Genomic DNA, 23675 nt, shown 5'->3' with positions numbered 1-23675 from the left:
AATGGAATCTATTTTTCCCCATTATTGTTTTCTTTAGATTTTTAAATTTTTTAATCTATACTCTTGTTTTTCTTTGTACAGCACTATGCTGAAAATATTTGTCTATTTGAATGTTTACAATAAAGATAAAAAAATTAAGGTTTGTGTGTAACTTCAAAAAGTGTCCCCGTGTTGTCCACAAACGTTCCGCTTTCTGTCTTGTACGTTTCATAACCCCATGCCAGGTTTCTCAAATGTAAAGCGCTTCTTCTGCCTGAAATTGAATAAAAAATAAAGGCATTGACTGGAAATAAACGAAGTGGCTACTTAAGACATGCATCACTTGATAGAGAGATGCTATACTGTATTTGGCACTGTATTCTCACTATGCAATTTTACATATTCATCACTAGGTGTCAGGGTCACCTCATACAGCAGCATTATAAGCTGCACAGGGACGGTATCATTCCTCTATTTTGTGCCCCCTCATCTCCTCCATCCTCCTACCTTGACCCGAAAATTGATCTCAGCCTCTAGGACGTCCCAATTCCCAAAATGCACCTGGAGTAGAGAGGCATGAGGATGCACAGGTGTATCCTTTACGAAAGTATTTCCACTTTTTTCATGAATGGCTGTAAATCCAGCGGCTTTATCTGGCATTTGGAATTATAGCAGGATCATGTGCTGTCATTCATTTTTTTTAACTTTCTCCCCTCATACAAATTCCTTTTATTTCTATAGATCATTCTAGACCTTTTTTTTCCTCAAAGATCAATGTGTTATTTGTAGAGATTTTTCTCCATACCCATCCAGAACCAGCTCTGGTCCAGCCTGACCCCCTGTATTTTAATCTCGACACAGACTCGAACCATCAATTTTCAATATATATATATATCTATATATATATATATATATATATATATATATATATCTATATATATCTATATATATCCTGCTGACTCTGCTGAGCACAGCTGAACTGTCACCTGATGGACCAAATGCAAACTGACCTGCAGGTATGAGGCAGCTGTTCAGTCAATAAAAGCACTTTTGCTGTGTGTTTTGAGCACAAAATGAAAAAAAAAAAAAAAAAAAAAAATGAAACAGAAGGAATCAGAGCCTGATGCTCCTAATTCACGCAGTTAATTTTTACTCTTCAGATTATTTGTCTCAAACTTGCATCATATGCGTCTGTGCCATTGTAATGATGTGAAACTATTTACCCTCAATAGACTTTTTCTTACATACAGTATATCAGGCCATGGGTCTGAAGGCTTTCAGACAGAGCTTCATCATTATCATCATCATCATCTGTTGCGTGGCCTCCACTCTCTTCCAGTTTCTTCCTCACCTCCTCAGCTCACATCTCCTGTGGGCAGGGATAAGGCACAAGGATAGGAGGTAAGGAGAGGAATCGAGGATGTACGACTGAGAAATGAGAGAGGCCCACAGAGACATATCAGTAGTACTTTACTGCATGTGAGCTAAATAGTAGGATTGTTGTTTTTTTTAAGTAAATCTTTATTTTATTTTATTTTGAGCTTAAAACCTTCCTTTTTGATAAAGCTCATAATTAGGACTGTCCCATAGCAATGCTGCTGTACTGCTGGGGGCCCTCCCATGATGCACTGGGCTCACTCTCTCCCCTCTCCCGTCTCTCCTCTCTCACATATCCATATTCCATACTGCATGTTACTAACTGCCACTACAATCAGACCTATAATTAGCATTATTACTATTTTTGCTATCATGGTTCCAACTACTACTGCTATTATCAGAAGTTTTATTATTATTGCTACCATTATCCTTGAGAAAACTTTTGTTTTGTTTGACACTATAGAAATAAAATTGAACTGAATTGTGTTGTCACTCATGCTCTTTCTCTGCAGATTTCAGCACTTCATTGAAGCTACATCATGCTCATTTTGAGCGAACCTAAGACTCCATTGTTTGTTGCTGCAGCAGTGCATCAAATAGAAAATTCTGTGTCTTTTGCATAATTTTATAAACTTTTCCCAGGAATTCTGGAGGACATACTTGGGATCTTCGGAAACCTTGACCTCGGAACAAAGCTTGGCCATGCAGCAGTCACAAACCCACTGAAGGGACCTGCAGGGCTGAAGAGGGTTTGGTAAGCACCAGCACTCGTCCAGACAGTCAGTCAAGTAAGTCAGTCAAATCAGCCATCTTTCTATCTGAGCAGCTACCCAATCTGTCAGGCAGCCAGCCATCCATGCATGCATTCAGTGAGCCAACTCGCTACAGTGTGGTTGCTGCAGTTGTTATGGCAACAGATGAGTGTCAACATCTCTAACACTCTCTTTTGATCAACTTCACACATACACACACACACACACACAAGCAATCCAGTTAATAGCAGGAGAAAATAGCTGGGTATCACGCATGTCCACACACACACACACACACACACATACACTACATTTAATAGCATTAATTGTGAGAGGTTCATTTCGTTGCCATGGCTTCAGGTCATGCTGAGATCTCGTTATAGCCAATTCCGGCTCCAGAGGACTATTAGTGCATAATGGACCATTCATTGCTCTGTGGAACAACAGTATCATATATACAGTTCAGCGCTGTAGCATGTTGTGTCGCTTTGTCTGGTAGGGAAGGATGGCTTTGCTTAGGATCTTATTATGTAAATGCGCATCGACCGATATGGAAATCAATCCAACACCTATCCGCTGTTGGTCTCTTCCAATAGCTATCAGCTGTTGGTGTATACATCAATAAATTCTTAAATCCTCACCTAATAGATTTACAGTGACCTCTGTGACCTTTGTAATAGCTGGGATTCTCTGCTATGAAAAGACAACAATGCACTGATGTGATTTGTGGGGATCAACTGATTGATCAGATCTTCCTGAGACAATGCTGTTGATGTATACTCTTCATATTTTCACTTAGATTGGACACCTTAATATTTGTTCACAAGCAGTTAACATACTCAGGTTTTTGCCAACAGATCAGGAAAAAAAATGCATTTATTTATTTTTGGAGTCGCATGATAGGCCATAGTAAAATTAAGTAGCATTGGTCAACTTGGGTGCACATTTCTTTGTTTGCAAATGTCTGACTATTGAACGGGTGCACTAAAAATGCAAATACTTTTACCAAAATCACCATAGCGCAGGATTGTTTCCTCTTCCCATTTCCTTTGTCCAGATTTGGGATTAATGTCAAAGTCTAAAATCATGCTTTGATTTGACAGTAACATAAATACATGCTGACAGATGACATCAGAAATTAGTTGCTATTTTTAACATTAATGTTCCTCTCTATCTGTGTCTGTGTGTTGGGTGTATGTGTGTGTGTGTGTGTGTGTGTGTGTGTGTGTGTGTGTGTGAACACATTTTGTATGTGTGTCTAGGTCACTTCTGGACTCAAGAGGTTTAAGTGCTTTTCTGATTTTCATGCTGTGGTGTTACAGGAGGTGACAACAGGAGAGCCTGCATGAGTGCTGCACAGATCTCTGACACACACGAACACACACAGTCACACACACACACACATACACACACATGCACACAAACCTGGGTGATTTATTTTCCATGCAAATCCAAAGGGCTTTTCAGCAGGGGTGAGAACTGAGGATTCTGCGCCCTGGCAGCCACACATGACTGTGCCTTAAAAAGGAGATTATGTATCATCTTTCACATCCTTTTTCACATTTATTGTGAAGCACTTTATAAATAAAACCTTTATTTTTCTATATTTTTTGTAACATACCAATTATGGGATGATTGCATGTATTATGTATTTGATGGTGCTTGCCTTCCGCCTCCCCTATGGCTGACAGACTTCTCACCGTTGCTCCTGTCTGTCACTGAGAAGCCAGTAATTGGACTCCCCCCCAAAGTCCGATATGGACATGCATAAGCTTGAGGGAACCGCCGTTTAGACAGCTCACCGTGACCTGAATTGGCAAAGCATGATTGCCTTTGTCACAAGCGTGGTAATTACATTATGGCGCATGGCAAGCCTCCAGGACGCTGAGAGTCATGGTGATAGTGAAGTCTGTCAGGCTTGGTGTTGCCAAAAGGCTCTGCTCTCCACACAACATGCACCAAACCTGATTACACACATAAACTCCCATCCAGCTCACTGCCTGCATGGATACCTGGGCCAGTGGACAGATCACTTAATAGATCAGCCTGGCAGGACTGGCCTATGGATTTTATGTAAATTAGCAAATTTCCATTGATATCATATAAGTAATCCTTGCAAAGAGATGGCTGATGGTTCACTGATGAGTGGTTAAGTGTCTAAGCCTGTATGACAAATGAAGACTCAACAATAATCTGAAATCAGTGCACATCAGTCAAATGACTAAGTTTCAGTGCCTGAGAGAATAAAGACAAAAGACAAAATAAAGTCATATAATGAAATCAGACACAGCAAAGTAATTCTTCATAGACTTTGATTGTACTAATTTGTTGGGCTTCTGTAAAGTGCCTTGGGATAACTTCTGTCATGATTTGACACTACACAAATAACACTCAATTAAATTTAACTGTCTTCATCAACATACCACTTTTTTGTTGTTTTTTACCTCATAGCCTGAGTATGAAGGTTATACTGTTTGTTTGTTAGTGTTTGTTTCATAGAAAGTTAATTTGATTTCCATTCAGTTTCTATGATCTGGGTGCAGTTAAGGGTACTGGAAAAATAGTGCCAGCGTTTCTGTTTAAAACATATTGAACCAGGTTAAATGGGGAGAATCATCTGTTCAGCATCAGTCCAAGCATAAACTGTATAATTGAAAATAAAATCAATTCATTTCATGAGACTGGTCTTTTTGTTATGACAGGAAAAATATATTAAATCAAAGCCCGGAAAAAGCCTAAACTCTGTTTTAAGTATAACATAAGATTCAAAGTCCGTTCTGTCTTCTCTCCTTCATCTTCCTCCTGGACGCTCCAGTTTTTGTCTCATCTTTCAAAAAATCTTTCTTCATACCTCTCATTTTATTGTTGTTGTTTTTCTTCACATGCCTCTCTTACATGATCTTTCTGTGGTCACAGTGATTGTTTTAGGGCATTACACTGTAACCATAGCCCTGCTGCACTCCTTAATAAGCTCTGTTTGCAATCCAGGCCATTTTGGTGATCCAGGACTTGAAGCTCATTATAATGTTGCAGTGCCAGTGAAACTCTCAAAATGCTAAAAAAAAAAAAAAAAAAAAAAAAAAAAAAGTGTCCCAAACAAAGTGATCCACAGCCTTGGGACCTGCAAAGACCCGATTACCTCTGAGCAGTCATCACATCTATCTATCAGGGCTTGGACAATGCTTATCTCCCAATTTGATACCATCATGATAGTTGGGTCCGTATTAGATGTGTACTGCGATTCTAGTTTCAAGTTTTGCACTTTGATATTCTGATTTATTGTGATTTTTGTTTTTTGAATTATCCTCTAGTGTGTGGATGTAAAGATTCATGAAGCTTTGACTACCTTGAAGATTAAAATCTTTCTAGTCAAACCCAATTGATGCAACTCCAAGACTGTTTAGGCCCCAGTCTGCACAAATGCACCATTTTACAACAGGCCAAACTGCATGGGATTAGCAGAAGGTGGGCATATCTGCAAAGGGGGGAGCCATGGGTGGCCAGAGAACCCATTTTCATTCACACATCTGGAGGTCAGAGGTCAAGGGACCCTGCTGAAAATGCCAGTTTTTCCCTTTTCAGAATTTAGCCTGGCAATATTTGGTCCCCTTACCAACAACCTAACATGACATGTTTGGTACCAATGGATTTCTTAGGGCGTCTGCTCTCATATGATACCAACATCTTTTCTTTAAAGTGATTCAGAATGAGCAAATTGATTTTAAAAATCCTAAAAAAACTCATGATACTTAAGTGAATCAATTTTTCCCAGACTATCTATCTATCACAAAATATATTCCCAGTATCTATCGATCGATGGATAGATATAAACCTAGATAGCTATAGAGATGTATGGATATATAGCAGTCATGTAACGGTTCAACAATGTGTTGTCATGCTCTCTGTATTTGCAAAAATAATTTTTTTTCATTTACAGATTTGACAACAATATATGAAATCAACAACTATTCTTTCCATGGCAAAAGTGCTGCTTAGACAATTTACACCAAACGTAAGAATAGTTTGAGTATATTCATTAACTTATAAGTGTGTTTTTGTATGGCTCTCATACAGCAGATGTGTTTGCAGCTCCCAGTTCAAAATGTAATGAACACCCACAGTCAGTTAACTCTCAGTCGCCCTGGAGGTCCAACCATCACTGATGAGAACTTTGTAGGGTGTATTGTGTATTGAACGGTTCGTTTAATAAGGGATGTCAGTACAGGCAGCATGTTTTATGAAGAAGAAAAACGGCAAGGTCTCAAAAATGATGTATGATTCTATTCAGGTTCTATTCAGGTTTATAGCAAACAGCATTAGTCAGCCTGCCTCACATTCAAAGACAGCATGAGATCAGCACAGAGCCAATTGTAGATGTCTGTGGTTACTTATAAATTCCAACAGAATAGCTAACAGGAAACAGCAGTCATCTGGAAGAGACAGAGAGATTTGAATGTGAGACCAGACAACAAGGTCACGCCGTTGTTCTGAGGGGAACTCTGAGTGTACTTTGGCTGTTGTGGCTTTCTTGGTGCCGTGCTGCTGCTGTTGCTGCTGCGGCTTGGCCAGTGGAGTCTTTATCCCTAGGCTAGGCTCACACAAACCGGAGGAAAATTTTCCATGGATTTCTCCTGTGAGTGCATTGGCTGTGCAAGGTTTGAGGAGCTCCCCCAAAAGAGGCGGTGCAGCTTTGGAGGAGGTGAGAATTCCACTGGTTAGTTTTGCCTGGTTTGAAATCTGAGTGTATGTGTGTGTGTGTGTGTGTGTAAGGAATGCTGCTGTGAGGCTGCATAATCACTGAGTCACTGGCTGCAAGAGGATGCCGCTTTGTGACAAAACAACTCAGAGGCATCATGAATAATGCATTTTGACAAAAGAGGCATGAGGTCCTGTGCGGCCCAAGGTTAATGAATCCCACACCAACCCAAATGCATGCAAGCAATCTCACTCACACACACACACTGAGCTTTATTACCCATCGACTCCTCCGCAGTAATTGAGCACAACTTAATTGTGTTCAGGCCGACGTGTGTAAGCAAACGCTACGCGAGTCATGATGGGTTTTCATTATCTGCCGCTGGGTTTAATTGTCCACCAGGGTGATGGGGCGTCAATAGTGTGTGGGATGTTTTATTAGCTTACAAGAGAGGCTAGATTTGATATGGTTTTGACGCAACTTGCCCTCTCTTTATTTTACCTCATTAAGATAAGATGAGGTATATTGATTTCCAAGGGGAAATTCAATCATGGGAGGCAAATCACAGAGGTGGAGAAGGTAGTAAAGGATAGGAACAGAAGGTAAAAAAGACAAAATTTTGAATAGGTACTTGAATTCAGCCTGTGAGCCAATCAAAAACATACATATTTACATATTTTTTATGATACATGGTAAAATGGACTGCATTTCTATAGCATTTTTAGTCTACCAACCACTCAAAGTGCTTTCCAACATTTGTCTAACATGTCAATACAATGGCTGATATGTAGGCCTGCAGAAACACATTTTTTCCAATGATCCCCCAAATGCAGTTATCAAACTTGTGACAAAGATATATAATGAAGACAATTTAACAATGAACTTTATTGTCCAAAATAACATCAATGCACTGATATCAAATAAACACAGAAATTTAACAATTATGAATAACTATAAATAAACAACAAATATAACTATATACTTAAATATGTGAATTACACTTGAAGTAAAAAAGGGAAAATGATCAAATATTCATTTCTAAATTACCCAAAGAATCTTTTTCTGCATTGTCCTACAAAACGTTTTCATATCAAACTCTACAAATGTAATGTCTAAATGCACACTTTCATATTTAACTATTTAACTGTGTAATAATTTCATACCTGTAGGACTTTACAATACTATAACAGCACATTACCTCAGTGTATATACAGTGTATATAGGTAGAGTCTTTATATATTCTCAATTTCTTATTTCTGTACTTAGTACTGTAATATTATTGTTGGATTAATACACATATTTCTACATAATACACATCCTTTTTTAAAACAAATTAGGACTAATGCCCATATAACTGCATTATGCACAAATTTCTAATGCACATATTTTTTATTTCTTTTTCTATTTCTTATAATTCCACTTATGCTTATAAATATTCTTCTCTTGAGAGCAACTGCAGCTGACCCAATTTCCCCCTGACGAATCAAGTATTCCTGATTCTGATTCTGATAACTCCTGAGCCATGCCACCCATTTTTTACAGCAAGAAAAATACTTTTTACAACTGGTTTCAGAGAGAATAGCTAGAATACAGTAAGTACTTCTGTAGATCAAGAGAATGTCTTGCTTCAAACCGGCCTTTACTCATCCATCATGAAAAGTAGCAGACCATTAACAGACTTAGAGTTAAAATTATAGCACATATACCTCAGTTGGGCTCAGCATCCACTTGAAACCATGTGCTAGATCAAATATGAGGCAATAAAATCCCTTTTTGGACTGCTTTAATGCTCCTCCTACTCCAGAGACAGCCGCGCAAATGACGGTTGCTTTTCAAAAGTAAAGCAGGCAGCTTCACAGGCGACTCACAGGAAACTGGATTTTTTCACCCTGTAACCCGTCCATGTGCACCAAAGCTCGCTCCGCTCCAGTCATTCAAGTTTGGCAGGTCAAAGCAAAGCACAAACAAGACACAGCTAGTCTGCAGCAACAAAACAAACCGTTATTCTAAATGCAAATGTGCAGCTCTGCCTATCCCACTATGTTTGCCACTCAATTATGCTTATTCAACTTTTTAGGAGACATGAAAAATCCCATTGATTATAGTCTGGTTCCTGAGAGGTCCCGGGTCCCTAATTCCCAAATCAGTGATTGTGTTTTTAATTGGCTGTTTGGTTGCATGGCCTCTGCTCCCTATTCACACCAACAGAGCGATTAATCAATTGTTGATTAGGTGTCTCTTATCTCTTGTATAGTGAATGACTTTGGTTCTAGACTCACAGTGCCTTTTTTTATCCATTGCCTTGTTGCTGATGCAGCTAGTAGCAGGAAATTTGTAATTATTGGCTACTGGGAAAGTTCAAATCTACTTTGCATTTCCTGTTTCAAAGACAATGTATGGCCATTTATCACAGTCTGTTGGCACTGTTTCCCCACATCACAGGGCTTCACTCAGAAACAGTGATCAGTTATCTACTCTTGTTAGTTTATTTTCCTTATTTTTTCCCTTTATAATCATCCCCTATTCATATGTATTGAAAATGAGATTAATTGTTGGAAAATCCTCAGCCTTTAAGTAGGTCACAACTCAAAATAAAGTGTCCCACAAATCAATCACAAGTCACTCCGGGATTATCATATAGTAATGTTTGATCTCCACTTTATGCTATATTTAAAAAATAAAAAGGTTTGTTGTTGCGCCATGACCTTAGATGATATGACATTTGGACATTAAACACATTAATTCTCACAATCTGTATGAGCGCACAGGAATATGCATTCGCACACTCAGCCGTGGTATTTTATTTGACAAAAGGAACGAGGGCAGAGTTCATCTCAGAGCAGAACCACCTGAGGCAAAACTGCTGGTCATGAAACAATGCATCTTACCGCCAACAGTCTTAATAGTCATTTGCCAAAAACACTGACACTAGATGGACATTATCCACCAGGTGTCAGTACTTGCCTTCCTGCTCTATCTGCTGACTAAGACATGCAGCCTGCTGGAGACTAACTGCACACAATGGGCATGTAGGTGCCCAGTATTTCTGCCAGCCAAGAGACAGCATAAGCGTAAGAGACAGCATAGGCAGTATATATATCACACATTGCAGGACTAGAGCTGCATATGCTTCCTCTGTAGACCTAGCTTTGCTTGAAAACCTTGCTCCTGCCCACTCTACTTCAAATCAATGAAGTGAACTGGATGCCCAGATGTTTTCCAATACAAAGTGTTTACATTACTATTAATGAGACTTGGAATAGAAAATCTAAATAGAAAGGGATCAGTGCCCTATTTTTCTTGTTCTGGCAGCTATAGGAGCATAAGGTTGGCGGAGGGAGATGTATGGGGAGGGAGCGAGAGAGGGAGAGAGAGAGAGAGAGAGAGAGAGAGAGAGAGAGAGAGAGAGAGGCGGTACTATGTGTCCTCCAGTCATCCTCTGAATTCCCTCAAATCAGTAGTATGCAGCATTTGAAGGGAGGAGGAGGGGGAGACGCGAGCGAGCAGACAAGACGGATTTCTCGCCAATAAAGATGAGGAGTAAAAGCAGCCGGCGCTTGTAGAAAACAAGGAGCCTCTGATTCATTCGTTTGCAGCGGGATTTGCTTCTTTTTATCTCGGCGTGCTGGATGCATGTTCCCCTGCCTGTCTGTGCGCTGTGCTCCTGCATGGATCTTTGACTAATGGGGCTTTTTGTACTATAGCCTGCCTCAAAACCCCATAGACTACCTGCCCAGGTCTCATGTAGTCTACCTTCCCTCGCCTCTGTAGGTAGGTCAGCTGACTGTGAGCCGCAAAACCTGAGATCGCCTCCTAAAGCTTTTCAAGAAAAAATGTGATTCCCTGCCCTTCCCAAGGAGGTACCCAAGCCCCTTCGCTGGCACTGGAAACGGAAGATTGTACTGGATTACATTTTTCCCCCTCCCCAATATATTTCAAAGGAAGCGGAGGCCTTTCCCTGGTCATTTGCCTTTACCTGCTTTGCCAAAATGAGCGTCGGTTTAATTGAACCAACCAACAGGAGCGGAGTCTAAATACACGCCGCTCAAGAGAACCTCCCGACAAGGAGTTCGTAGGGTTTTTTTTTTTTTTCTTCCTCCTTCCCAGATTTTCTGAAGTCGTTGGCCTGGATAAAATGGAAAGCGAGGTTTTCACCCCGTTGCTGGAGCAGTTCTTGCTCACGCCTCTGGTCTCCTGGGTAAGCTGCCTAATTAACCATTCCTGTTTCTTAAGCCCTCTAATTAACGACCCCCCCCCCCCCCCCCCCCCCCCCCCACCTCACACACCCCTGCCCTGCCAATGCATTCCCTATAAGTGTGTATCAATCATCTTGACACCTCTGCACTGTCCCATTCATTTGCAGGTGAAGACAGTCGGGCAGCCCACAGTGAACGATGGCACCAAATTATCGGAATATATAGAATTAGTGGATGGGATTTACCTGAATGAGATAATGCTGGAGATGTAAGTAATTTTTCCACATATTCACCCCTTCATTTTTTTTTTTTTTTGTAACACCTGGAGTCCCAGTTGGCAACCATAGCCGGTTATGGGGGCGTGCATTCCCAAGTGACCCAAAAACTCCAAGCTGAAATTTGTGAATTATAGCCCTGCCAGATAAACTTGCACACTATCCCAGCTATCTGGATGTAAATTTAGAAAATGTGAAGTATCACCCTTGCATAGTGTACATAGTCCATTGGTGACCTCTTGTCTGGGGGGCTATAACCTAGAAGATAGTTGCCTTGAGGCCCCAAGCGGGATCATCCCAGCATGGGCCGTCCCATCGGTTCCTAAATCACTCTCAGCCTCTGTCTAGGCCTGTGAATCGTCTACTGAGACAGAATAGTGTGAATATAGGCTAGGCACAATGGGACCTTGTATTGGGGACAATGATAGGTCACACCGGCAGAAATCTTTGCAGACGGTTATTGTTTGGATCCCCTGGAGCCGTGCGGGACCGTCTTCAAGAATCTCTGGTGCAAGGAGGAGGAGGCAGCAGTCAGCTCATCAGCTTCCAGTTGGCCGGTCGGTGTTTTTTCAGGCAGCCCTAGACCGTCATCTGCAGACGACTGGAAGACACCCCGCCCCTGCAAGCTGCGGCGCTCTGTCTGACCTCTTACTGTAGATGCAGACCGGCAGAAACACTGAAAAGAGTCTGGGTGCTGAATGCAAAACACTTCAGATCCTTCGCTGATAATGCAGGGCGCCACAGTCGTACAAGTCGATCTGATGGTTATTATAAGCTGGTTGTACATTTTTAAAATTCTTTTCATTCAGATGCTTGACAGCTCTGTTGATGGGGAGAGAGAGAGGGAGAGAGAGAGAGAGGCTGCTGGAGGAGGAGGAGGAGGAGGAGGAGGAGGAGGAGGAGGAGGCATTAGATGTGGAAATCAATCTGTCTTTTCCAGTCACCGCCTGACACATATAGCACCACATAAGAAGGCTTTCCATTCCTTTGTCTGGCTCTGGGCTGCTATTTCCTGCTAGCAGCACATTTTTTTTTTTAATATTTTCCACATTTCAACTCTAATGCCACGGTCCCCACTGTCAGCATTTACTCCTTCCTCCTCCTTGGCTGTTATGGAATCATTCAACCAAGTCCTCTCAACAATAGGATTGATTTTCACTTCTGAAAACGGTGTTGCAGTTTTGTGGGCGCAAGGATGGGGTGTAGAATGTGTCATGAAAAATGAATAGATCGGAACTGCTTACATAGGCAGACTGTATTGATTGTGTCATCGGGATTCAGTGGCTACCTTATGCCTAAAGCTGGGATGGTATGGTGGTGTGGATAAGGAGCAGTCAGGGTCTCTTAAGTAAATCTCTCTTTCTCTTTGTCTCTGTGTGTTCAAAGTATCCCTCTTGGTATCTGCTGCAGATTGTGTTAGAAGGGTTAAGCTGGAGCTGTGCGGCATGAGGAGCTGATTAACCTCACAGGCCATTGCCTTACACCGGACGGTGTCCTTTTCCTCTCGTGTCCTCGACTTCCTCCTCTTCCGCTGTATCTCTCTCTCTCTCTCCTAATCCAACCCAGGGTTCAGCCACCCTCTCATCTTCTGCTTTTATTCCCTATCCGTGCCTATTTTTTCCCTCCTCCTCTTCCTCCACAAAGCCCCCAGCCTGTCACAGTGGTATCTTCAAGTTACGGGCAGGCTTAGTTGGTCTAAATGAAACGTCTTGCCACTTCCACCCACTGCCTCATCGCTGTGGCAAACAGTTCATTATTTTTAGAGCATTTTCCCCCTATGGGACGTTATAGAGTTGAGAGCAACCGGAAGGATGTGAGGGAGGAGGGAGGAAGAGAGAGAGAGGGAGATAAAAAATGACACGCCAAATTGGTCGTGCAGAAATCTGCATCAAACCACAAACAAGACAGGCAAAGAGAGGGGGATGAGGTGCAAAAGATTGCCACATACCAGGACTGAGTGATATATTGATATGGCATTGATATTGTGATATGACACTAGATATCATGTGGGATTTGGGATATGATATGATATAAGTGTTGTCTTTCCCTGGTTTTAAAGGTTGCATTACAGTCAAGAGCTGCAACTTTATCTGACCATTCTAGCTGTTCTGTTATTTGTGTCTATGTTTGGTCATCATATTCACATCACTTGTGGTTGTTTATCAAAAAACAATAGTCATCCCTATAGTATGGCCACAACGTTGATATTGAATGTTTGGTTTTGCCAGTATTGCCTGGCAATACCATACAGTGACCTCACAGCTTTTCGTATATTGAGATTTCTGACCAGCTACTCGATAGGATTTCAGGATACAAAAGGCCTGTACATGAAATGAGATGGAGGGACTCCTCTGTGGTTGCTATAGCACCGCTGTGGACACAGAGAACAGCCACTGTTGAGCAGAAATGAACTGTGACTGTTTTACTGATCACCTGACAGGATGTTGGGGATTGCCAGTCCACAACCAGCTCTGTGTGTGTGTGTTTTAAGTATATGTGTGTGCGCGTGTGCTTTTATGCTGGGATTCTGTGCCTCTGTGGGAGTGTGTGTGTGCCTGCATTTGGTTTGGGAGTCAGGCAGCTGTTGGCAGTCGTCTTGCCCAGCCACCCTCCCACACAGAAGGCCTATTGTCAGATGTTGCATCGGTGAGGCTGCGCTTTGCCTGCCTCTCCCACTCAGCCATGACTGCGCGCTCACCTCCGACAGGCTTATCCAGCTAAAACAGACCTTGTCACAAGCTAATGTTCACATTACACATCATCATGCATCATCCTCTTTGGGGCATGGCTGTAAATGAGTGAGAGTCTCTGTCACATGAGCATGGGATTATAACACTGCTAGGATGAAGGGTGTGAGTGCCATTGGGGCCACCTGTAATACATAAACTTCATATGTACTCATACATTTTGAATAAAAGCACCCAGCAAAGACTATATGCTATGCCAGTTATGTCTTTTCTTCCTTTATGTAGAAGTGCAGATGCTGGTGCTTTGACATAACTTGGGCTCATTCAGTATTATGGGGAGAAGGGATGGTAATTAGTTAAGTAAACTATATTACCAGATAATTTGATACAGATCAAAAGTAGAATTCAGCTGGTTGAATAGGGTGCAGGTTTACAAGTATGATCATATTCGGCAGGCTTTGTTTTGACTGGAAGAATGAGGTACTTTGCAATGTGCCACTCAGCCTCTCTGGCTCTCATTAAAAGTGGCTTAGAAACCTGAGGTGCGTGTTTTTCCCCGACTTCTTTGCAGAGCTTATGGTGATAATGAACTGAGATTGTGTAGGTTCCAATACATGGGCACACACACAAGACTCTGTGTAAACAATTAGTTGGCATGGAGCCGCCTGTGATCAGACTTGCCCGGTGCCTTCCTTCACTCAGTAGCTGCTGGTACTTACATTGATAACACTGTTCTTCAACAAAAAGGTGTCTGCAGCCAAGAAACACACTCCACAGAGGAGGATGCAACTTTGAAGTACAAGCCATCAAGCACAAACCAGGATGGAATTCATTCATACAGAAAATATTAAATATGCTCTTTAAATGCTCATCTTCTCTCTCACCCACACCCACACACTACACTAAACTGACCTGGCATTAGCAGCATTGGCTTTTTAAAAACATTGATTTTTCTTTTTTTTTTGTGCTCCAGTTGTTGCACAGGGTTTTGACAGCCTCTGTGAAAACGGCTGGTGACTTCAGCTGCTGCACTAAAATGTATAGTGTTGCTGTGTGCATGTCTTTGTCTGGCTCTAACCAAGCTGCCGGCAGACATATCAGAGAGACAGACTGGCAGCAGTTGTCACGTAACAAGAATACAGAGACTGGTAGAGAGAGAGACAGACAGAGACGGAACAGAGGGGAGAGAGAGAGAGAGAGAGAGAGAGAGAGAGAGAGAGAGAGAGAGAAAAGAAAAAACACTCCAGGATTATCTAACGGTTTGCTGAGACCCAGATGGCACCATGACCCCCCTCCCCTTCCCCAGCCCACCATGACTGACATCACCTAGCCAATTAGATTGCATCTTCAGTGCTGTCAAACCAATTGGCTTTCCCGCTTAGCGAGAGGGAGCCAATTAAATTTTTGTGTGAGTGACAACTGTCCAGTTGAATTCTCTGCTCTCCTGGCCAGTTCTTTACCAGGCAGTCTTCTGCAGCTGACCTGTTGATGGGATAATGTCTATGTGTGTGTGTGGGTGTGTGTAATGCTTGCACAAGTACAAATTCAACTTGATGTATTCTCCATGATTCCTTGCAAACCAGTTACACAGCTTTTGTCTTCATGGGCTGTTTCTCACCAATAGGATGTCCAGAATATCTGCGGCTTTCACCCTGCAGATCAGTTCAAGAACTGATTGTTTGCTGGTTTGGGTTAAGAGCATGCAGGTATGGGCAAGTTGTTGTTGTTATATATACTCTTTAGGTTAATGTCCTAATGGTTAAAGAATTGAAGAAGAGAATCTATGGGCTACCTAAAGTGAATTGTACTCCCCAAATAGTCAACTGCATGTTCTTGCAGATAGCACACAGACATGGATGGGATTGATACCAGTGGTAAACTGATGAGTCACTGACCATGGATCCATTTGAATGCAGATGTTAAGCCTTTGCAATGTCTGATGGGCTTTCTGTAATGGTTACAATATGGACTTCCCGTGCATAATTCTCACTAAGGACTGAAGCAATTCCAAGAAGCCAAATGGTTTGTTGAACATAGTTAAATGTTCTGTGGCAGCCAAACTCCAGCCTGCAGGCGGTCCTGTTTTTTTTCTCTCAAGGCCACATTACGGCCCTTGTATAGGCGCACATACACTGGCTGGCAGCGGTCCGCACTTCTTCTGTCATCGCCTCTTTTCAGGACCAAATTGGCTTTCAGCACCAACACGCACACACACACTCTGCACATGAGCAACCAGCTTAACAGCAGATAAGATTTGTGTCAAGGGAAGGCACTTGAATGAAGTGCTAAGGCCTGAGAGCCGAGTCTGATTGGCCGTGCTTTTAAAGATATTCAGATATTTAAAGATATTCAGATATTTTTCCTGTGTTTGTTAAATGCACTATTTCATTCTGTGGGGCTTTTTACATGGACATAGTAGCAACATTATACCCATCAACTTCATCCTTATTGAAGAATATGGATTCTGCATATCATGCTGCATCACATTTTGCAACAAATCACACACTCATCATTGCATTTTATATGACTCTTTAGGATAGTTATCTTTATGCCAGAGGAGAAAAATACATATGTTGCTATTTTTTGCCACGGCATTGTTAGGTAAACTACCTGCTTATATTCCATGCATTTTATACTTCCATACAAGCAACTATAGCACCAGATCCACTAATTGGATTCTTTCAAATGTCCTATTTTTAAAGGTCCTTTACAAACTACTATGAAACATTTTGTTTTACATGATTTCCTTGACTTGAGGTGGACTGTGTTTGGATATCGCTGATATAGCCTGCGTGCCTCCCTTGTGTTGCTTTCATGTAGCGTATGGATTCTGTCATGTGAGATTGTTTTAACATGAAACGAATCGGGCTGCTGTCTTGACCGGGAGAGATTTGTATCTCAATGGGACTGTCCTGGCTAAATGAAGGATAAATAAAATAAATTATTGGCTGGAATGTAAATATTTTGAGGCAATCATCTAATAATCGCATTGGAAAAATACCTCAAATCATCCTTCACAAATGCACATTTTTTTTTTTTAGATCAAAGAGTCTTCTTTTACTGTCTAGAAAAGACAACAGACATAGAGGTAAGGTCTTGTCTGATAGTCAGAGCTGCATTTTCATGAGAGATTTCATGGCTGCAGTTTATCTCAATCTCTGTCATTCAGCTTCTTGTACTTGTGAAGGAACTGAAAATTAGTTGCTCGTCTCACAGCGCATTATTCCAGATACATCCCACAAGCATGGTTCATGTGATTCACCTCTGTTATGCTTGCTGTAAAATCCTGGGCTGACAGAGGATTAGGTGATAACGTTATCAGTGGAGAAGGTTTTATATGGACATTGAAAAATTCCCTCTTCGGGCACACGGGAGCAAGAAATAACCTCAATGGAGCCCTTCTGAGATGACTTAAGCAAGCAAAAGATGTGATTGGAATCCATTTTTAGTCTTACAAAAGGGAACTGACAAAATATACCTTCTGCCATTTTCAATTAAGTGGTCAGAAAAAAGAACGGGTCGCTCAGTTTAGAGCTTAATGAGCACTGAATGCCTTGGACACAGCTTGTCGGTATACCATCTCTTTTCTCTGTTTTTCCTCACTTGGCATTCACTTCTTAACCCTCTTTCTTTTCCCTCAACCTGTTTTTTCCCCCTCATTCCTCACTGTTGTTCTTGCATCTCTTTCTCCCTCTCTCTGTCATCTCTGTTTCATCATGCCTCAACTCCCCTGCTGCCTCTTGCTCTTTCCCCCGTTCTCTCATCCCTCCTTCTGTTTTCCTCACTTTCCATGCTTCACCTCCTCTGCTCCTTTCTCCTCCCTTGCTCTGTCCATCCCTCCCCCTTTCTCCCCTTCTCTGTTTTCTTTGAGCAGCGTGCCGAGGCCTTTGTTGGTTTTCTCCAGGGCTAGTTACAGCAGGCATAGTTGGGATTCCAGCTGGACTAGAGAAAAGAGGCGAGCAGACCTGCCGCTGAGGTGTCTGTCTGTTGAGTTCCCCCACTGGTGCTGCCCTGGCCCTCAGGTCTGCAGTCCTCTACTTCAAAGAGTAGAGTCCACTCCTCATCCTCATCTTCCTCCTTTCGCCATGCCACTCTTTCTTTGTGCATCAGTCTGGCAGGAGGATGCATATTGAGTTGGACAGGAAACAGCTGCGGTGACCTTGAGGACAGAACTTTTAACAAGCTTGTGTTAATGTGGCCACTTTAAACCCATAGACCAAGGACATATCAAAGCCCATAGGAGCAACCCCTATAGGAATGGGCTGTCTGTTGTTTTATGTGTATCTCAGCCTGAGCCATGCAAAACCAAACTGCTAAACCTGTATCTTATACTTGCGGACATTCGAGTTAAAGTGTTTTCAATGTTAATTAGAATTTCAGGGCTGTACCGTGTCTCAACATGCTTGAAGAAATAGCATAGTGACATATCTAACCAATTCTACAGCATGCTACTTGCATTTCACGTAACTCGCTGTTGAGAGAAGATTGCAACTGTGATGCACTGATAATATTTCTGGTTACTTGGGCTCATACCAGTTGGAACAGGGTATTTGTCTTGGAAAATTTCCCCCGTGCTCAACCACGATTGCCAAGAACCTCAGTAATATTTCAGAAATCAAACTGGGGCTTGATTTTCGGCGCGATCTTAAATGAGCTAATGGTGAAAAATGGATTATGTATCAGCCCTTTTGTTCCCCACAAATCCCAAATGAAACGCGAGTCTGTGTAGCCAGTTGAAAATAATGGATCAGATAAATAATTGATCTTTGGGGTTTGCAAATGACTCGGGTTCAGCGTTGCCAGCGAGAAGGTGGTTTTGGGTGCCTCCTTAATTGCAATTGTGAAACAAGGCAGGAAAGAGTTTAGCAGCGGTCCCTATGGATACAAGGGCAGAGGAATGGGAAGAGGCCCCATGGAAATGCACAGGAAGACAAAGACTGGAGAGAATAGGGTCTGTGAAAAAGCCAAGGCGAGGAAATAGGACAATCAGAAGTACATACCGAGTGTCCGATGGTCACTGTTTGTATTCTGCTTTTCCCATGGGGTAAAGAGTGGGCAATGAGAAAATGCCACATGTAATCATCTTACGTTTGTGTTGTAATACATTGGTTTTGCAGTGTAGCGTTTCATTGTGGTGCAATGCAATCCTCTGACAGTCTGTTTACCTTGGCATGACCTGATGAACGGTACGCCCCCAACATTTATGTTTGCATTGCTAACTGATTTTCTTCCCCTGCCTCTTCTTATTGGTAGCTACAAACAGGCAAAACCTGTAGTTGTAATATAGGCTAAAGAATGAGCTGTTGGTTGGCCCTCTGTAAAGGAATACTTCACCCAAAAGCTATATATTTTGTAACATTTACTTGGCCTGAGTTGGCTTGAATTTCTGACAATTGTTAAGGTTGCCCATCAACTCCATTCTTACAGAAATGACCACAGCTTTTGCAACCTTTGTTCTCTGTGATTTAGAAACTTCTTTTGTTGGGCATTCAAGACAACTTGATGTGACTAAAAGATACAGAATATGTAGTTTTTGCAGTGAAGTGGTCCCTCAATTGGTTGACTTGCCTGCCCTCATGACATACATGAGATGCTACAAACTGCAAATGCTATTCAGTATTACAAAGTATAATGTGTTAGGTCACATTAGCATAAAGTGTAAAATTAAAATTCGCAGTACACCACTGATTTGAGTGTTATGTCCAGTTCTAAAAGATGCTGTGAAGCCACATGGGTTAAAACGCGAGCTTGCATTCACTGTGCTTAAGAGCTTCAACAAGACACAATCCACATACCATTGTGTCATTTAGATAATACATCTGTATGTGGTCCTGGCTCTGGTGATGGGATCATTAGGCAAAAACCTTGGTATTTTTACAACCATAATTGTATGTTGTAATTTGCTGTGAGTGGACGACTCCTCATGTTTTCTATTGACGTTAACCTGTTTCAGTTGAGGATCTTGATCGAAACACACCCACACACAATCATCTTACTCTGAGCTGTTTAGCTCAGACACTGTAACTTCTAATAACTGCTCATCCCCCACATTCCTCATGGCTGTTTGGCTTTCCCAGTCACACACACACACACACACACACACACACACACACAGTCCCCCACTATATTTGGACAGCATGGCTCACAAGCTCTATCCCCAGCACGTGGCCAAATGTAGCCTGCTTTTCCACTGTGTGTGTGCGTGCATGCACGTGCGTGTGCCTGGGCGCTCATGCTGACTGTAATGTAGCCTGTCATATATGGGTTAAAGCTACTCACTAACCTACCCAGCCAATCAAAGCCAGGAGATGAGAGGAGAAAGCCCAGTAGCCCCAGGCTGTGCACAAGGCTGACTATTGACAGCACTGACTGACTTATTGACTGGCCTTCTGACTGACTTGCTGATCGGTTGTCTGACTTGCTGGCTTGACTGTCTATTTTTAAGCTGTCTGTCTTTTCAAAGTCCTCACTTTGTTGTATCATTGGGAACAGGCAGGAGGACAGTATCTGGGATCGCGTCTCCTCCCCCCTAACCGCCACTAACTAAACCCTGTTATTCATATGCTTGCCGACCCACATGGGGTAGGGGGGGGGTGCTCCGTCGCGTGCTAGTGTGTGTTTGTGTGTGCAGGGGATCAGAGACGGAGCCAACGAAAGCTGAAGGGAGAATTGTGTGGCATTTTCACGGTCGTGCCACTGTGTCCGCCATGTTCTTGGCTTCCAGTCCGCGTGGCGATGGAATGTGTGAACGGGCGACGCTCGCTCTTTTTCCCTCTCTGTCTCTCACACCTCCCTCACCACGTCACCCTCCTCACCCTGACAGGATTATGCCCTCCTCTGTGCGTTTTAATTACGGGGTTAAATAGGACCCCCCACTGCAGGCCTTGAAAGGGGCTACGCGTGTGGGGTGGTGGGAGGGTAATGGGGGGGCGGGGGGGGGTGTCACATGACCGTGTTCATTTAGACCATTGTTAGAAAGAACACTGTGTCCTTCTGATTAGCATGATTAGTGTGTGTGTGTGTGTATGTGGGGGGGCGTTGGAGGCTGATCAAAAGACCTATTAACACATCCACACTGCAGACCTTGACTTGAGAAAAAAGGCCTCTCCACTCCAAATCTGAAATATTGCACTTTTCTTTGAGTATGTTGCTTCATTTAAAATGATTTCCCTTAATATTAAGCTTAAACTGTAAAAACATTATTAAATAAATAAACAGATAAACACTTAACTTTTGAAGCAGCTTGATAAAGTTCTTTCTTCCGGTCATGAACCAGGTTCCAGTGGATTTATTTGGGTAAAAAATGGATGTCGGCTTGCCTGGTGTTGGTAGAAGCAGGGCAGCGGGGTGGTGTTGTGATTAGGAAGACGTCACTCAACCGGAAGTCCCATGAGACAGCAAGCATCCGCCCCGCTGAAGTGTCATTGAGAGAGTCACCGAATCCCTCCCCTGCGCTCTGACCTCCCCTTTGGAGCAGCGCAAGCGAAAAAGTTGAATAACATTACGAACAAATGCACACTGGGTTGTGAGATTTCATGATTAAGCACTTCCCCCATACAGACACAAACATAGCTGTGTTGTTCTGGAGCGCAGATGCAGACATGCAGACACATGCATGACTGCACATGTGCACACACACTCACACACATACACACATGCACAGGACTCTCCTCCCCCCTTTACTGAGTTGCATGTTTAATGATCCTTACACTGTATATGGGTCATGGAATGTACATGCTTTGAAGAAAGATGTACATAGCGACAACAAACCTGTGTTGTGATCGATGGAAGCATGCAAACACGTCCACACATCAGTATGCCACAAGCAGAGATCTCAGTGTTCTTAGAAACCATTCCATCACCAAAATACAAATTCATCCAGGTCGTTTAAATAAAGTGTCCTGACAGAGTATGTTCCACTGTGTTTAATAACACTGTAGTGTAGAAAGTTTAAAAATTAAACTTCCTGCACTGTTACGATGAAAACTTGCTTAAAGGTCAAACTCTGTCACTGCACAACTGCATATTCACTTGGTGACAGTCCCGGTTGAGAATGAATAGTATTCATTAGTGGACCTTTATATTATAGTACAGCCTGTTTAGACGGTTCTGAGATGGGAGGCAAAATTGTGGAATGGTGCAGCAAAAATGCATTATTCTTGGGAACAATGGCTGCCTTTTGAATGAACAGGATAAGACACGGTTTGGCACGGCAAATAAGGAAAAAACACACTTAAAGCCCCGCATTTCGGCAAGCGTCCGCTCACCCAAAGTGCTATGAAACAACCAAGTGAGTCTCTGTTACTGACCCTGCAATCCAACCTCCCTGTGACGGGGAGGCAAGGGGAATGGGAATTTCCCTACAGGGATCAGTAGATATCACATTAAGGCCATGAGGTCTGCATACAACTTGTCTCCAAAGACTGCCATGCCAGTGTGAAAGGTTTTCATTTTCAGTGAGTTCTTCCGTGAATACGACTTCCCCTCTCGGTAAACTTTCAACAAGCCCTGACAGGCTCTCTCTAAATGCAAACATGGGAAAATAATTAGCGAATGAATACATGGATGACTGATTGGTAGTGATCAGGTAACTGACAGATAGCTGAGCTGGCATGTCACACATTCCAAGGGGACAGAGGCACACAGTGCAAGGAAACACTCGACTACCCCTTTGTATCATACCGTCAGTCGCAACAATAAACTTGTCAGGGCGTTTGGCTAATGAGCCTTTGTCACTGAAACACGGTGAAGAAAGGATCTGAGATTTGACAAGGGATTTCCATACACATGCAAATGGCTTGTGTGGATTGTTTTGATAACCGAGGCTTTGGAGGTGGCACTGTGTGAGCGCATGGAATGTCTATGACCCTCACTAAAACGTGTTGATACCCGTGATAACATCAGCAGTCATGCATGCAACTTCAGAACCCCTTGGGCAACACACACTCACACACAAACACTGTCTATTCTGTAAGAACTTTTTTTTTTCCTCCGATTCTAACAAACCGGAACAAATGGCAGGTCACTGTTGAAGGTCAGAGAAATACGCAGTCAGACCACCATTTGTTGGAAATCTCCCCTTACTGTGCCAGTGAAATTAATTAATTTTACAAATGGAACCGGCTCAGGAGAGTTGCAACCCACTGTCCTGTCTTTCACTGGATTAGGAATAGCAACTATGCACAGGGCAAGGGGGGCAAGAGTCTGCAGAGGTTTATTCCAACCTTAAGACACAACACCAGCTGATTTCACTGATAAGCACAGCCGGAAAAGAGGAACTAGCCAGTGAAATGGCTGGTTAGTATTTGGTGCAATCTTTGGTTGGAATGGCAGCCTGCTGACTCTATAGCACCATGGCTCCCTGATCTTGGATTTGATATCTGTGACAATGTAGCCTAAGGGCTTAGGACATGTTAACCATGCTGCTTAAAGAGATGTCTGAATAGGCTTTAACTCGCTCATTTACCACAGAAGGAACTTTTTTTTTTTTTTTTAATTTATGGGCTGGATATCTGTGCATTGAAAGAATGTTTTGTCTGAAACACCCTCACTGCCAGATTGAGGGTTTGAGACTCTTTTTTTTTTTCCCCCCATGTACTTTCTCCTCATAGGTCTCGGGTCACTTTAACATGGTCATGGTGCTGCCCGCACTCAAACAAGGCTACATTATCACTATGCCGCTAATGCTTTTAGCTAAGCTGACAAGTGCCATC

General features: G+C 42.5%; 1 protein-coding gene across 2 annotated transcripts in view; it reads left to right on the top strand.

Moving 5' to 3' along the window:
• The first annotated feature begins 10294 nt into the window (after positions 1-10294).
• Positions 10295-23675, top strand: part of ccdc88ab (coiled-coil domain containing 88Ab) — an 87130-nt gene continuing 73749 nt past the window's right edge. For both annotated transcript variants that reach the window (XM_030070319.1, XM_030070318.1), the window contains exons 1-2: positions 10295-11002; positions 11168-11268. In XM_030070319.1, the coding sequence (XP_029926179.1) occupies positions 10940-11002; positions 11168-11268 (164 nt within the window). In that variant the 5' untranslated portion in view covers positions 10295-10939. The remainder of the gene's footprint in view (positions 11003-11167; positions 11269-23675) is intronic.

The sequence above is a fragment of the Myripristis murdjan genome, chromosome 15, assembly GCF_902150065.1.
Source record: "Myripristis murdjan chromosome 15, fMyrMur1.1, whole genome shotgun sequence".
Lineage (NCBI taxonomy): Eukaryota > Metazoa > Chordata > Actinopteri > Holocentriformes > Holocentridae > Myripristis > Myripristis murdjan.
Note: the sequence above shows the minus strand (reverse complement) of the source record. Positions and strands in the feature narration are given on the sequence as shown.